The sequence below is a fragment of the Gambusia affinis genome, linkage group LG20, assembly GCF_019740435.1.
Source record: "Gambusia affinis linkage group LG20, SWU_Gaff_1.0, whole genome shotgun sequence".
NCBI classification, from domain to species: Eukaryota; Metazoa; Chordata; class Actinopteri; order Cyprinodontiformes; family Poeciliidae; genus Gambusia; species Gambusia affinis.
The window spans coordinates 19,596,751-19,613,921 of record NC_057887.1 but is presented as its reverse complement, the minus strand read 5'-3'; the positions used below and the strand labels follow the sequence as shown (position 1 = coordinate 19,613,921).

General features: G+C 36.3%; 1 protein-coding gene across 2 annotated transcripts in view; it reads left to right on the top strand.

Annotated features, from left to right (window-relative positions):
- The window catches only part of LOC122823053 (protocadherin-15-like), a 214,907-nt gene that overhangs the window by 142,520 nt on the left and 55,216 nt on the right, over positions 1 to 17,171 (top strand). For both annotated transcript variants that reach the window (XM_044102283.1, XM_044102282.1), the window contains exons 24-26: positions 3,450 to 3,566; positions 5,477 to 5,617; positions 6,600 to 6,712. In XM_044102283.1, the coding sequence (XP_043958218.1) occupies positions 3,450 to 3,566; positions 5,477 to 5,617; positions 6,600 to 6,712 (371 nt within the window). The remainder of the gene's footprint in view (positions 1 to 3,449; positions 3,567 to 5,476; positions 5,618 to 6,599; positions 6,713 to 17,171) is intronic.

The window sequence follows — 17,171 nt, the reverse complement described above, 5'->3', positions numbered from 1 at the left end:
ATTAATGGATCTTATCATAGGGCAATCCTAAAAGAAACCCTGATAGAGGGTGCAAACGATTTGAGTCTGGTGGAGTTTACCTTCCAGAAGGATAACAAGCTGAAACCTGTAGACAGAGCAACCAAACTGACTAGATCAAAGTCCAGACCTAAATTCAGCCGGGAATCTGTAGTCAGGCTTGAAAATATCTTAAAATAACTTCCTGTCGGACTTTGCTTCACCCATTTTGCTAAGCTGAATTGGCCATCTTTTCTGTTTCTGGATGTGCGAAGCGTTCACAAACCTAAATCATAACTGCAACAATAGATGATCCTGCCATGTTTTTAGGGGGCCTGAATACAACTGGATGTCAATATTTTTTATTTTAGGTAAAGGTTTTAAAAACAAGGTAAGTTTCCGTCTTCTTTGCAGTTATACACTATTTTGTCTTCATCATATAAAATCTCTATTTAATATATTAAAGTTTACCCCTGTAATGTGACAAGTGAAGAATTTCAAAGTATACAAATACTTTAGCAAGACAGTTGAGTTTAATCAGCAAATGGTAGTTCTGAGAAAACTCTTTATTAATAGATTATAGATTAAGTATTCTAAAAATGGTTATTTAATTTTATCAAACATGTTTTCTGAAAATTTTACATAAAATTAACAGGGACAATTTCATTACAGACAAATTCAGTGTCATTTTCTGTCCAGAAAGTCCAAGAAGTGCCTATTTAAACTTGTTCTGAAAATATTTTAACTCTGGCAAATTAATAAAAAAATTTATCTCAGAACACCAGCAGATTTCATTTAATCTTGACTTCACTGCTTTCCCACATCCTGAAGAAAGTAGACAGTGTATCTGTTTTGCTAATTAAAACTGGAGGCTGGTTCCACAGGAGAGGAGTTTGATAACCGAAAGCTCTACTTCCACTTCTGTTTTTAAATACTCTCCAAACCAAAAGTAACCCAGGCATCTGAGAACAAAGTACATTAATGGGAAAATATAATTCTGTGTTTTTTTTAACATAAAGCTGAGATTGTTTGGCTTTAAAAAAGCTAAAATATGTATATTTTGTTTAAGTTTCCACCGCTACATTCAGCATTTAGGCTTTTTCAGTTAATGTAAGGGACATCCTGTTGATACAGAACTGTTTTGGGAGGGTTAAATAACATATTTTGATTACATTAAAACTCTCACTGGTGCTGAAAACCCCCAAAATTTCTAATGATTTCACATTAAATGAATAATGTGAAAAGCATGTGAATAGACGTAATCAATACAAAAGTAACATATTTGTTTGAGAAAGAGATTAAGCTTGTGTGCGGCCGTCGGTCCAGTCTCCTCAGTGGTGCCAACCTCCTCCCAGTGCTCTGTTTCATTATGCCTCAGTCTAAAGTTTGGCAGACACTTGTGTTTGGACCTTATAAGATGAAAACTCCAGAAGCACTAGAAGTGCTGGTAGCCAAATAGGCCAAACCACTTCTAATTTGAAGGGGAATCACTACAGAGATCTAAAAATAGATCGTCCCCTAAGGTCCACAAGGATATTCAGACAAGTTAGAATTACACATGACATAAGAATCATAAAGACATCAATATTATATAATCAAATTGAATTCGTAGCTACAAAGCAGGATCACTCACAGAAACTCATTAACAGGCAGATCTTCATTCATGCCTGTGGAATATAGGTTCTTCAAATCAAATATCCAGAATGCCTCTCTCTTTCTCCTGATAAAATCAATAATTACGCCTTTGAACTGGACTTAATGGCCTCAATGCTTATACAGAGTAAAGGTGAGGTACAGTGCTTTTCATTAATGTGTCTTGCAAGAGAACTGGTTAAATCATCTTGATAGAACTTCTATGGCCATTAATGCGTTCTTGCAGAGGACGGGATGGTCCTCCTATATGTATTTTATTGCATGGTCTCAACTGTATTCCATGTAGACACTGAAGCCATTAAGTCCAATCAAAGAGAATCTGAAAAGCTTTTTTTTTTTTCACAAATCGTCTGACTATGTGAGCTTTTCACCCTGCGTACAGTCCAAGTGGGGGTTCAGCGCACCCCCCGCCTTCATGAGGTGTCCCCAAGAGAAATGATCCCACGTCTGTTTGGATGTTTTTGGGAGTTTTTTTGTGGCGTCAGCAACTGATCAAAAATGCCCATTGTTTCCCTGCCGCCCAACTGTGACTGACTTTTTTACCATGAGACAAATGGTGCATAGCTGCTGCATCCTGAAGCGAGATAGACTAAACTGTAGGTCAGAAGTGCCACCAGTATATTTGTTGCTAATGTGACAGCCACAACTGACCTATCGCAGACTACTGAGTGCTGATTTAAATTTGTTTAAAAGGTTTGACTGACAATGCCCCACATTTTCTGTCAAAAGAAACTCGTCCCGTCAGAGGAAACAAGTGTCATTCGTTGATATCAATCCGCTCCAGCTTCCTGCTGTCCCTCTTTATTTCCTTCCTTTGGATGTTGCAAGGCAGCAGAGGTAATACTCTGTATTCTGATTGTATCTTGTATTCTGTCAATCAAGATGCCTACATTTTGTTATACAGTTTGTGATGTCAGTCCTGTTTGGGAGGTCACTGATTTAGACTGCACAGTTATAAATTAGGACTCTTTTGCCAAGAATCACTGCATATTTTTATTGCTGCCATTTTGGTTTGGACAATAAAAATGATTAAAATCACCTTTGAAGCCCAGATGCATAGAAAATTAAAAGATATTGCAAATATATTCATACCCCTCAAATGTTTTATGCACCAAAAATGGCCAAAAAATTAAATTTATTTTCTTGGGAATTTTATGTGACTGATCAATGTATGGTAGGACAAAGTTTTGTAGTTGAAGTAGAATAATAATTTTTTAAGTTTTTTTTGCAAATCAATTCTTTCAGGAACAGCATTAAAATGACAGATGCAAGTCTTTTGGAATATGTAGAACAAGGTCTTTCACATTACATGTAAAGTGTCTGTGAATGAAAGAATGATTGGATGAATGAATGAAAATCACAAGACATGACAAACATAACTGTGTAGTTATCAGTATTGTGTGGGGAATGACAAACAAATTCCAGTCCTTTGAATTTAAAAACAAAGAAACCCACAGCATGATGTGCCACAACCTTGTTTTATAGAAAGGGTGTTTTTTTGTTTTTTTTGTCAGGGTGAAGTAGAGAGTTGTTATTTAATAAAATCTGACCAGAACATCTTCGTCCTCCTAATTGGTGATAATTGTAAGATTTTTTTCAAAATTGTGTGATGCTGCCTTGATTTGTTCAAGTCAATGAACGGTTCACCACAGAGAAGCTCCTCGGAACATGTCGGACATTTAATAACAAAAATTTAGCAGTTATTCTTAGAACTTATTCAAGTTCACATTGTTCCCCTGTAAAGTTTCATTCACAGTTTTCTCACAGGTCTGTTTTGCTTTTATTGAATCTCTTTTCAGGATATGAATGACTTTGCTCCCTCATTCAGACAACCCTTCTACAGAGGCATGGTTGCTCCTAATGCTGTCAAGGGAACCATTGTAACCACGGTGATGGCCAACGATTCTGACCCTGCAGTGAGTGTTTTATTTAATCAAACTATTTTCTTCTCTTGCTCTTAAAATTGCGCATTGTAATGGAATGATACGGGATAATGATGCTCCGCTTCAGTCCATGAAAGTGTGTTTTGAATCCTTCTCCCTTTTGGAGCCTTTCTCTTTTTTTCCCCCTCTGCTAGGCAGTGGTTCTGTTAACCAAGCTTATTTTTTGTTTGTTTGTTGGTTTTGTTTTTTAATCCAAAGCATCCATTATAAAACTTATTTGGCTTGTAAAATAAAGAACCAGATTACTTTAGAGTGTTTCCTTAGAGTAATTTGAAATTTGGGGGAGATCAGACAAGCTGCAACAAGAATTGTAGTGCATCATTTGAAATTAGCTTTTCTAATTTACACAATAATTTGTTAAAATGCAGATCTGTGTTATGCGATGCGTTGTGAAAAAAAACCAAACCCTTATTTTCATAGAATCCTAAAAGCAGCCGCTGGGTGAGTTTTAAAATCACTTATTGAATAAATGTTTATGAAAAAAGGCCAGACTCAAACACAAAGTTTCCTTACTTTGCATATCTAAGTCTCTGAACTTATTTCTTTTATTTTCACATCTGTAAGCAAAATCTTCTCCCTCAATGTTTCGCCATGTGCCTCTTTAAAAGCCTCACTTCCTTTGAATTATGTGCTTGCTGTCCTCTTTCATCAGCTGAATTGATTCAGAGTGCAGGTAGAAGCATCAAAGTAAATTCTCTTGAGCCAAAAAACATCATTATACTCTCGAGGTTTTACGGTTTAAAGTCCTCCCTCAGGCCCAAACGAAGTGCTAATAGCATTTTTTTTACTACATATATATATATATATATATATACGCACACGTGTGTGTGTGCGTGTGTGTTGATGCAAATGTCTTTTGTTCATTGCAGATTCAAAATTTACCTCAGAAGAACAAATGCTTTCAAGAATTTGTCTACTCCCTTTATGTTCTTTTGAGATCACAGCAATTGTACATTGTGTCACTTCAAGTGACTGTAAATCAGCCAACTTGGTTGATTTACACAGTCATTGAAATAAATCTGTATGGCATTATTATTCTTTCCTGTGGGCCTTTAATATGGACGTGAACATTTTACACTTTATTTAAAGCTGACTCTTTGATATATCTGGTATTTCTAAAACACCTTTCACATGCCTAAAAAGCTCCCCATGTAGTTATTGGTAAAATGTGTAAATCTTTGTGTAAATTTAGCTTTTATTGCTGTAGCAAAGCGTCACACTGAATTATTTGGAGAAATAATGACATCAAGAGACGTTCAGTGGCATAATTAAAGCAATTTTACTGAATATCATTTAACTGAACATTTTACTTTTTTTTATCCTCTCTTGTTCGTCTGAATTTTGTCTAGAAGGGCCAATGAGAATTTTACTGTTCTCATCCACAAAATAAGAATCATACACTCAATCAGTTTAGCGTGTTTACTTTGATTTTGCCTTACTTGGTTTGCATTTTCAAACTCTTTCAGTTTTTTTCCCCAATAATTTCTACACTCTTTTTAATCTGCCTCACAAAATAAATATTAGCAGAACTGCATGTGTTGAAAATTCGGCATAGAAATAGACGTGAAATGTTTTTCTATTTGCCACCATTCTGTGTAAAATTACTCATGCTGCTTTTTATGTTTAACATTTTGGAGGTTAATTTATGACTATTAAACCTTGAACCCCAGGTGTCCAAAATGGTACTGGGTGTGTTTATTTTCAATCATTAGTATTTAAATTTAGGGACAGCGTGACATTTAGCACCACTGCAAAAGCCATTTCTCTTCCAAGGCTATATTATTTTTCAAGAAATATTTGTCCGGCTAAGCATAAAAGAGCTACTTAATCAACTACTGCAATACCCATCGACATTATGTGTGCTCTGATTTTCCTTTTTGCAGGGATCCCCCGCAGGTCTAATTCATTACAAGGTGGACCGGGAGGCCTATCCATACTCTGCCAGTATATTTGATGTAGATAAAGAGAAAGGTCATGTGGTTACCAGGGTAAATCTTAACGAGGAACCCAACTTAAAGTTCAGAGTGAGTACATACACAGTGTCTTTTGTAAAAAACAAAATGTTTAAAGTGATGTACTTTTTAGAACTGAACTAAATTTGTCCATATGGTGTTTTTTTTCTCATTACGCTTGTACATTTAGGAACATTGAGATTGTCAGTTGCAAATGGGAAACACTTAAATTCACCCTTACTTTTCAATTCATTTCTTCATGATTCAAATCTGTTTTAAAATGTAGCAATAATATTTTGTAGCAAAAAATAAGACTTGCAAAAGTATTCACAACCTTGAATTTTACATTTTGCCCCTCTGCAATCTGAAACTTCAGAGGTCTTTTTCTTTATAAAATCTCATTGTCCATAAATAGTTAACTTGTACTTAATTATTATTGCTATGGTAAACCTGCTAAGATGTGGTTGTCCACCTTAATTTGATTGGCCTTTGATTGAAGTAGAAATACAGTTTCCACTGAAGACGTCCTTAATACAAGTCATTGTACTTTGTTTGTACCGCTGTGTTTACGTTCTGCATCGTGACTGGGAAAAAGAAAATTGTTGCAGAGCTGTGACTAAATCTCATTGAACAGCATATAAAATAATTAGTTAATGGTGTCTCAGTTTTGGTTTTCTTTGAGCACTTCTGCACCGTGCAAGAGCAAATTATATATATATGTGTATATTCAACTAACTTAAATCAGCTGAGACCTAGCAAAGCTTTTAACTGCCACATAAACCAAGTGCATGTATCTTCAAAATGTTATGAGTTAGGAACATTGTATAGAAATGTAAAGACTTCAGTATGAAAGTAAGCCTGTTCTGAGTTGAGTACTGATGGATTTTATGTTGATTTTTTTCCAGTCACTGCTTCTCCTTTGGGTCTTGTTAACATTAGTTAAATGAAAACAAAGAAAGTCTATGCAAGCAGAAAAATAGATATGCCAGAGGGAAACATATGGGATTATATAGCCATAACCCACTCTGTCTTCATCTGCATGCATCTCTAACAGCTGGTGGTGGTGGCCTATGATCATGGCGAGCCTGTGAAAGAGAATACGACTCTGGTGGAAATCACAGTGCTTCAGCCCTCTGTTATCCCCGTGTTCACTCGAGAAGAATACAGGTACGCTCTCACACACGCAAACACACATCGAGTGTTTTCTCGTCATCTGAATGTTTTATGCGGCAGCTGCTTGGTTGTTTTGTGGAAAGCACTTCAGTGGAAAGAGAAGAACATCAATCTCAATTACACAAAGTTAACACATTTGAGCAGTTTTGAATGGTGCACAGTTCACTTACAAAGAATGTGTTCTTCTCATTAGATATTGTGAAACTGAATTCATAAAGATGTGACTGAAAGTCACAGAAATTCACTTATTAGAAGCAACTTGAAAAACTTTATTTTTAACTTTCCTCTTAAGGATCAAAAGCAAACAGAATAGCCTCGTCTAAATATCTCGCCTTGCAATTTTCCACATTGTCACACAACAATAAACTTCAATTTAAATGGGACAAAAGTTGAAAACTCTTGATGATATATATTTCTGACTTGATAAGCCAGACAACTCACTTTTGTCTGCACACCTTCCCAGTCATACCTGTTGGTGAGGGGATAATGCTTTATAATGTAAATAAACTGCCTTTGTTAACACCTAAAGGTATGGCTATATCTTCCTCTTCTTTTTTTCTGGTTTGTTCGCATCACTAGTAGGCTTGGAATCCATCATTTTAGAATCAGTAAATAACTCAAAGCATAAAGTTAATGGAGATGTATGGAGCTAAACACAGGAAAACCCTGAAAGAAAACCTGCTAGTCTGCGGAAGACTTGAGGATTGTGGAGGTTCACTTTCCAGCAGGACACCCACTCCAAACACACAACCAGCACTAGAATGGAATGCCATAAATCGAATCATATCCATTATGCTTGAATGGCCCAGTCAACATCCAGTTCTACTGTGCGTGAGCAAAAAGTAGCATTCAGTTGCAGTTGCAGAGAAATTAGCCTACAATTAATTCGGTGGTTTAAATGCAAATTCACAGTGCACGTTTTTGATTTTTATTTGTAAGCAAAAAAGTAACTTTTCCAGAGTTGGGGAAAGTTTGTAAGGAATGCCTTGTTAAAATAAAAAGCAGGAATAAACCTGGGATCATGCTTGTTAACATTTGGTTAGTTTAGTTGTTTAATTCAGTTGTGATTTATTCATTGTATATCTGACACAAATGGGTTTCTTTAAAAATACTTGGACTTTTTCATGTTTTAAAGCATGAACTGTTAACAAAAATGGTCGAAAATCATTTTAGCAGAAATGTAAAAAAAAAAGATAAGTTTTTGTTTGATCTAAGTGAAAACGTGTTAATCACTCTTCTGTCAATATTCCATTCAGTCTTTGTTTTTGCACTGTCAACAGCCTCACCATTTACATGTCACAGACCCAGTAACTATTAATTTATGACACTCTAAGCCAATGTGGCAAAACAAACATAAACTCCCTCCCTCCCAGTCTTAAATCACACTCTTTCAGTGAGCTATTGGATTCTGGAGGGATCAGCTCGGGTTTTCTTGTGTGTGTTTAGATGCAGATGTAAAAATGGACTGTAATCTCCTGCTATTATCTCCTTTTATCTGTCTTTATCTGTCTGCTTTCTTTAGTTTTCACAGAATGAAATTGGTCTGAGTTATTGTTCTTGTTATCAGTGCCACTGTGTAGTTGTGTTTATTTTCTTTTGTAATACCTGTTTCAATTTACTTTGCCCATCAGGCAGTACATGCAATTTCTCTTCCTATGTCTTTCTCCATCATGCCTCATATATGAATTTGTTGTGGTTTCTACTCACTTTTAGTAACATGTCGTCTGAATCAAATGAAAAGGGCTTCTGTGTATCTCCAAAACCCATTTTATGGATGTTTATCATAACAGTGTATCTAAAAGTTGTTCAGCCATTCGGATTTCTAAGCAGGTGTTTATATAAATCTAATGAGCTTATTTGTTAAATCCAAACGTCTTAAGAGCAATGTGTTTAGCACAAGGCAGCATTAAAATCTTCCTGGCTTCAAGAACAACAAAGAAGTGTCACAAAGATGCTGCATTTATTAATGTGAAACATAGCTTTAAGCCATGGAAAAGTGTGTGGGCATATTTGTGTGGAGTTCAGTATGTATTACCTTCATGTTTTATTTCTCTGCTTTTGAGCATTACTCCCAACCCAATAAAGACATATTGTCAGTTCAAAAGCATAACAAATATGTGTTTTATATTATTATTTGATGCTTGTGAATTGCAAATATCTCTTTCTGAGGGTGGTGTTTCTTTTGTGTATTTTTCTGTATCTTTCATAGTGTATTTTTGCCCTTCTCCTGCACTATGTGTCTGGTTACATTTTAATGTTCTTGCACTTCACTCTGCATTCATGCAGAAAGAAGTTCATACAAGCAAAAAAAAAAAAAAAGTAATAAAATGCTATTTGCTGTACCACTATCACAAAGGATACAAAAATAAAACGTTAATACAAACTAAGTTTTAAATTGTTTTTCAAATAAACAAAATAGCTTTAGTGTTGCAGCATCGCTAGGCATTACAAGAAGTAACAGTTTAAACTTTTGAAGGCCTTTTCTTTAACAAAGCATTGGATTGCTAATGATCCATTTATTGCAAAAATCTAGCTACTGGTAATCACTTTACTAGTCAAAGTAATTCATGCTAGTATTCTGTAATAACACATTTTTGAAACAGCAGATTTTGATTAAGCAGCTGTATAATTGAGCTCAGCTATTTTATATTTTTACCCCCAAAAATGGAAAATGTACAGCTTTTCCTAGAGTGAACGTAAAACTGTTCACACCCAAAGTTTTATGTTACATAAAAATCAATTTTCATGACTATTGTGACTTGCATTGTATACAAATCAATAAAGAAAAAAACCTGTTTCTGGTTACTTATAGGTGCGCACCTTAGACTTAACCAACCTTAAACTAGTTGTTACTAAGCAACAACATAGTTTAGAAATCAGGAGAAAGTATAAAGATCAGAGTAAATATAGTTATCAACATGTTGGGAAAAATGGAGACACAGTGCTACAACTGGATTTTTCTCTATTTTGGATCAAATGAAAAGGCAAGAAATATATATAGGGAGGTTCCTAATAATCCATAAAAGAGTAACAAATAAAACCAACACAGAAATCACCAAAAGAACACAATGCCCACAGTAAATTTAGCTGAAAACAGCACTGAACCACAACTTTTGGACATTAGACAGGAAATTACACCTTAAAGATTGTTTCTCATATCACCACCTTCCTTAAATAATGCCCAAAAATGATTTTGGCAGCAACAACAACAAAAAATAAAAAAAAACAGACAAAAAATGACTTAAGCCATTATTTTAGGATGGTGAAGATATGTAGTATATTGGGTAAGCCGTGCAGATGGAGAAAAATAAATATGTGTAGCTTCTCATTGATTTTATTTTATAACACCAGATAATAGTCAGCACTTATGGTCGCTTCTTCGATTTACATCCATAACAACAAAACTATGGAGAGAATAGTTTAACTATAATATTCTTTATATGCAATTATACATATAAAAAATTGCATCATAAATTTTAAAAGGAGAGTATTTTATTGCAATTTCTAGCTTTGCTGTTTATTATATACCCAATGCAGACTTCATTTCAAGCATAACATATATGTTTCTACTACTGCCAAAGCATTTTTCAGGATCGAACATGCTTTATGTGACTGGGAATGAGTTCAAAAGATTTCTGGATGCAGCTGCATTGATGCACCAGTGATACAGCCAATTCTCTCTGCTGAACACAGACACTGAGCACCAGTCAACCGTAGCTTTGGTTCTATTTGCTGTTTGTGCATTTTCAGTCTGCGGGTTGCTCATCTAGTGAAAAAGCTAATAAGCCGTGAAAGAAGTTGTGTTAAATCATTGCTGCAACTGTGTTTAGTCTGAGCTCCCTCCTCTCCTTTCACTGTAAAGGGCTTGTTGCACCTGCAGAATCAGTATGCAGGCAGCGTCGCAAATGCATGCATAGTTATGAGCAACCATAGGAAATAATCAACAGGAGGTTAAGTAAACAGTAAGGAAATACTGAAATATCATTGAAAGCCCTTTTCTCCTTTATGCATACATTAAAAATGTGTGGATTTTCTTTTCCTTTATCCAAGCGTCCGCACACAGCCACAGGTCCTCCCTGGCATCAAACATCTTGTGACTGCTCACTTTAATTAATCTAATTAGAAAGTGTGATGAGGGCCCAAACTGTTTCAGACATTCAAAGCCTTGTTTTATTCTTTTTTAGCAACAAGTAATGTGATCAAATATGGAAATATGTTGCTGTGGCTTACATCATTGCGTAAAGAGATAACAAAGCAGATTATCACAAGAGATTAAGATAAATTTGTTATTAATCCAGCTTCTGAGCATGGATACACCATATGCACCAAGTACATCGATAACAGTCATGTTTGGCTGCCGTCGGAGTAAATAAAGTATTAGAAAATGTAGGATTGGAATGCATGCATGCATTACAGTAACTGTTGATTATTTGTTTCTTTGCTGGAGCACCAAAATGGAGATAAAGACTAAATCTTTAATCTTTGAATGGGAACAGACATAATAATTTTGTCAACTTCTGTTTTGCATTATTGGAAAAGTAAATGAACATGACTGTGAAATATTCAGATCCAGGCTCTTCATTGCTTTGCTTTCCACAGCTCATGATCAAAATTTTTATTTCAGGGTTTTAGGAAGTAAAAATGACTCAAAGTTTGTTTTTGTTACCAGTTTGATAAAAAAATGCTTTTCTTGTGACTGAAACAGCAGATCCCTCCTATGCAGTTACAGGTTGCTTTGAGGTATAATCTTTAATGATGTAGTTCTCTAAAAACCACTTTTGTTAAGATTTTTTTGTCCTTAGAAAATGTGGAATCAAAACCTGGGGCCGACATGCTGCTATAATTACAAGGTCAGGTATGCATTGGGACCAGATCCGTTGCAACACCAGCAACATAATATACTCATTTTGTTGAATATGTTGACATGCACACAAAAAACAAAAATAGTTCAAAAAGCTGTAGAACTTTACTATTTTCAAGCCTTTGTTTTTTCTGCATTGGATTAACAAAGTAGATTGAACCAAAAACATGCAGATACAAACATGCGTATCAATCCAGCAGGTGGAAGCAACTTGGAGCAGTTTTGTTTTTTTTTTTTTGTTTTTTTTTTTGCATCACATTAGTTAATATTTTATTATAGAAGTTAAAAGACTGTACGGATAGTATTGAAGGTCTACATGTGATGCTGCAGATTGTGAAAGAGTAAAATAATCTCTCTGATTCATTCAGTCAGATAATAAAATCATTACATTTAATCTACAGAAACATATTATGTCAATAAAAAGCATCAAACACAACTTAGTAAAGACTTTGAAGAGGTCAAAAAGTTCTGCAGAATAGGTGTCACCAACTCAGTGACCGTTTTATCTCACAAGCGTCTACTGAAAAGGAATTTACATGCTGTATTAATTAATTGATAACGTTTTTAATTTCGTCCTTAATCATACAGATGTTCTGTCTGCACTTATGAATATTCACATATTTTGTTATCTTTAATGCTTTCCGTTGTTCCAGTTAACAACTGTCAATCAATTATTTGATCACTTGGAGACACTCACAGACTAAGCTTTTCTTTAGATTAATATTAATATTAATCTTAATAAGAATTAATCTTAATAATATTAATCTTGCAAAGATTAATATCAATATTTACCCATCTTAAATTTATGCCGATTTAAGAAAGTGTTAAATGATGTAGCTTTAAGAGCTATTGATATTGCTGTCATACTTAGGATATTAAACAAATAATTGTGAGCAAAGTCATGGGTGAAGCAGGTGTTGTATCAGCTCCTTCACAGAGTGTACAACCTTAGAAATTAATGACCAAACACAGCATCATTCAGCAGCAATTTTATTTATTAAGTTTTATTATTTTTCATGCTCTGGATGAGCATCTTTCCCTCGGAGCATCTTTCCCTTTGACCATCGGTGACAAAAACATTCAGGAATTTGAAGTTTCAATGCCCTCAGCACATCAAGGATGGTCGCCAGAGACAGATCCACTAATAGAACCGGGAATCAGAGTTTCTTCAACATTAACGTTAGTCAGACACATGACAATGTTTTTAAGTTATCTCTCATGTCAGATCTCCAGTTTCGTCCACCATCATGCTGCTGGGAAAAGAAAGAGCTGGCGAATGATGTTCAGTGATTATTTAAAGATGTTCAAATCAGGAGACACGTGGCATATTTCACTGTAATCAACCCAAAACTCACATAAAAGTCTTCTTTTGTTTATATAGGTTTGCTTTTGTATCGCATAAGCCTAAAATAAGACCATTTATTTAATTACGGTAAGTTTCTGATTTACTAGTTAGAACTACAGTGATGCGATTTGTAGTCCTCAGCAGCTCTCTCTGCTCTGGGTTCCGTTGCCATGGTAAATAATCCTCTGCCAGCTGTGAGTGAGACATCCAGGGGAGACAATTCTCTGTTTGAGCCAGCCAGTTTGACTAAAAAAGCATTGCAAAAACTGTTTCCGTCGGGAACCGTAATACATATTCGAAAACCGCTTTGAAGCATATGAGAGGGCTATTTGTCGTCTCACATAGTCCCGCCATTCATATCTCTACCTCACTCACAGTATTAACAGCGATGAGATAAAAAGTGTGTGCCAAGGTCTGAAATTTTCAGAAATACATGGAAGTGAATCAGTGAGATCTGTCTGCTACCCTGGCGCATGACTTTGCTCTGAAGCACCTGGAGAGAAAACTGTAAGCGCTAGATAATTTTTGAAAACATTTGACCGGAGCAGGCACGCGTATCAATGTCATGACCAAGTTTGATACCAATCATGCAATATTTGTGAGCGTGAGGGCGAGTTAAAAAATGATTTGGGGTCAAAATGTCGCTCTGACTCTCACTCTAGCGGAATGACCTTCACACTCTGATTTTTCCAAAAATCAAAAACTTTGGGTCGCTTAGAAAGAAGTTGTGGACAAACCATAATACATATTGACGTGCTGTCTTCACTTTAAAAGAGAACACGGACGTATCTACAAAATGAAGTTTGAATGGAGTTTCTACATAAAGTTATGACGACACAGAAAATCCTCAAAAATAGGGTATTTTCAGGATTTACTGGTTGCCTCATCCCCTTGACGACGAGAGATGCACCTGGTGAGCTCGTTAGTGTGATTTTGGGGTCGTTTTTTTCTTTTTAAGTCGCCATGGTAACTCCAAATCCCACCAAAAGTAATAGCACACCTCCCGGGATCGAGCCGCACGTTTTGATACCACTTTTGTGGGTGGGCTCGCAGCGGTACGAGCCGCATTAATGTCCGCGGATGAAGAAGTTAAGAATAATAAAGAGACATTCTATTGGGTGTAGAACAATAGGTGCCTGCCATGCAATGCATGGAGGCAGTGACTGACTTGCTTCGCAAGTCAGTCACTGCTCTCCTTATGCATTGCTATGGGCAGGCCCCAATAAAGAGGCATTCTATTGGGTGTAGAACAATAGGTGCCTGCCATGCAATGCATGGAGGCAGTGACTGACTTGCTTCGCAAGTCAGTCACTGCTCTCCTTATGCATTGCTATGGGCAGGCCCCAACTAGAAAATTCCTGAAGAAATTTAACTGGGGCCTGCCAAAGTGTGCCCGTCGGTTTGGACCCAGCGTTCTGATGCTAAGAATTTGCATCAATGCTAAAGAAAGCTGCAATGTAATCAATAGCATGTGGAGAATCACAAGAATGTTAAGTAAGCTGGACATGCAACATTCAGTATGATAAAGTAAGTGTATTAGCTAAAATGAGCAAATATGCTAATGTAAGCATAAATACTTTCAGTAGCATGTGGGGTATCATTAGAATGTTTACTGTCATTTACTTACTCCATTAAGTATACTAAACATGGCTAATAAGTCTGAAAAATAGAAAATAGCTTATTTAAGCTAAAAGGCTAATGCTAATCAACTGCCTTGCTGCGCAAGGCAGTTCCCTAACCTCGGATAAACAGATAATGCAGAATGATATCACTGCACTGCGTGCACTGTCCAGAGGGGCATTTTGAGGCTTTTATTTTGAAATTTGCAGTAAGCTTCATATTAAATGCCCACACTAATCCAATGTGTAAGAGTGCTTTGGATAAACCAGTCACATAAAGCCAAAAAGAGCAATTACATGATGTAAAAATTCCCAAGGCTTTTATTTTGAAATTTTTGTTAAGCTTCATTTGAAAGGGTCAAAGTCATCCCATGTGTAACAGTCATTGGATTATATCAGTCATATAACGCTCAAAAAAGCAATGACCTGATGTAAAAATTTCCGAGGGCTTTTATTTTGAAATTTTCCGTAAGCTTCATTTCAAAGGGCCAAACTCATCCCATGTGTAACAGTGACAGGGTTAAATTAGTTATATACAGCCCATAGCAGCAAGTTTTTCTAAAGGCCAGCTCAGTCCTCCTCTGTTTTAACTGAACTACTAGTTAGAACTACAGTGATGCGTATTTGTAGTCCTAAACAGCTCTCCCTGCTCTGGGTTCCGTTGCCATGGTAAATAATCCTCTCTGCCAGCTGTGAGTGAGACATCCAGGGGGAGACAATTCTCTGTTTGAGCCAGCCAGTTTGACTAAAAAAAGCATTGCAAAAAACTGTTTCCCGTTCGGGAACCGTAATACATATTCGAAAACCGTTTGAAGCATATGAGAGGGCTATTTGTCGTCTCACATAGTCCCGCCATTCATATCTCTACCTCACTCACAGTATTAACAGCGATGAGATAAAAAAAAGTGTGTGCCAAGGTCTGAAATTTTTCAGAAATACATGGAAGTGAATCAGTGAGATCTGTCTGCTACCCTGGCGCATGACTTTGCTCTGAAGCACCTGGAGAGAAAACTGTAAGCGCTAGATAATTTTTGAAAACATTTGACCGGAGCAGGCACGCGTATCAATGTCATGACCAAGTTTGATACCAATCATGCAATATTTGTGAGCGTGAGGGCGAGTTAAAAAATGATTTGGGGTCAAAATGTCGCTCTGACTCTCACTCTAGCGGAGCGGCCTTCACACTCTGATTTTTCCAAAAATCAAAAACTTTGGGTCGCTTAGAAAGAAGTTGTGGACAAACCATAATACATATTGACGTGCTGTCTTCACTTTAAAAGAGAACACGGAATCTACAAAATGAAGTTTGAATGGAGTTTCTACATAAAGTTATGATTTACACAGAAAATCCTCAAAAATAGGGTATTTTCAGGATTTACTGGTTGCCTCATCCCCTTGACGACGAGAGATGCACCTGGTGAGCTCGTTAGTGATTTTGGGGTCGTTTTTTGCTTTTTACGTCGCCATGGTAACTCCAAATCCCACCAAAAATAATATCACACCTCCGGGATCGAGCAAGACGCTTTGATACCACTTTTGTGGTGGGCTCTCATAGCGTGAGCCATTAATGTCATGGATGAAGAAGTTAAGAATAACTAGAAAATTCCTGAAGAAATTTAACTGGGGCCTGCCAAAGTGTGCCCGTCGGTTTGGACCCAGCGTTCTGATGCTAAGAATTTGCATCAATGCTAAAGAAAGCTGCAATGTAATCAATAGAATCAGTAGAATGTTCAGTAAACTGGACATGCACCATTCAGTATGATAAAGTAAGTGTATTAGCTAAATTGAGCAAAAATGCTAATGTTAGCGTGAATGCTCTCAGTAGCATGTGGGATATTATTAGAATGTTCTCTGTAATTTACTTAATTCCTTCAGAATACTAAACATGGCAGATAAGTAAGAAAAATAGGTAATAGCTTATTTAAGCTAAAAGGCTAATGTTAATGAACTGCTTTGCGCAAGGCAGCTCCCAACCTGAGAGAACCAGATAATGCAGAATCATTGCATTGCACTACGACGGTGCACTATTCAGAGGGGCATATTGAGGCTTTTATTTTGAAATTCGCAGTAAGCTTCATATTAAATGCCCACACTAATCCAGTGTCTAAGAGTGCTTTGGATAAACCAATCACGGCACGCAAAAATTACTAAATATTTGATGTAAAATTGCCAAGGCTTTTATTTTGCAGTAAGCATCATAAGAAATGGTCAAACTCATCCCATGTGTAACAGTGAATGTGTTAAATCGTTTCTATAATGCTCAAAACACAAGTAGTTCTAAAGGCCAGCTCAGTCCTCCTCTGTAGTAACTGACAGTTCCACCATGTTGTAGTTCTAACCTTCAGTCTTTGTAGTTCTAAAGAGCAGCTCAACTGTCATGACAATGAAACACAGGGAGAGATGGAATACTAATAGTTTGAAGCAGTTAGTTTTTCTGATCAAAGCAGGCCAAACATATCTTTACCTAAGTGTTGCCAATAGCATGTGGGGTATCATTAGAATGTTTTCTGTAATTGATTTACTCAATTCAGTATATTTAAAATGACTAATAAGTAAGTAAAATAGCTAATAGTTTATTTAAGGTAAAAGTCTTGTCTTAATCGATCTGCCTTGCTGCGCAAGGCAGTT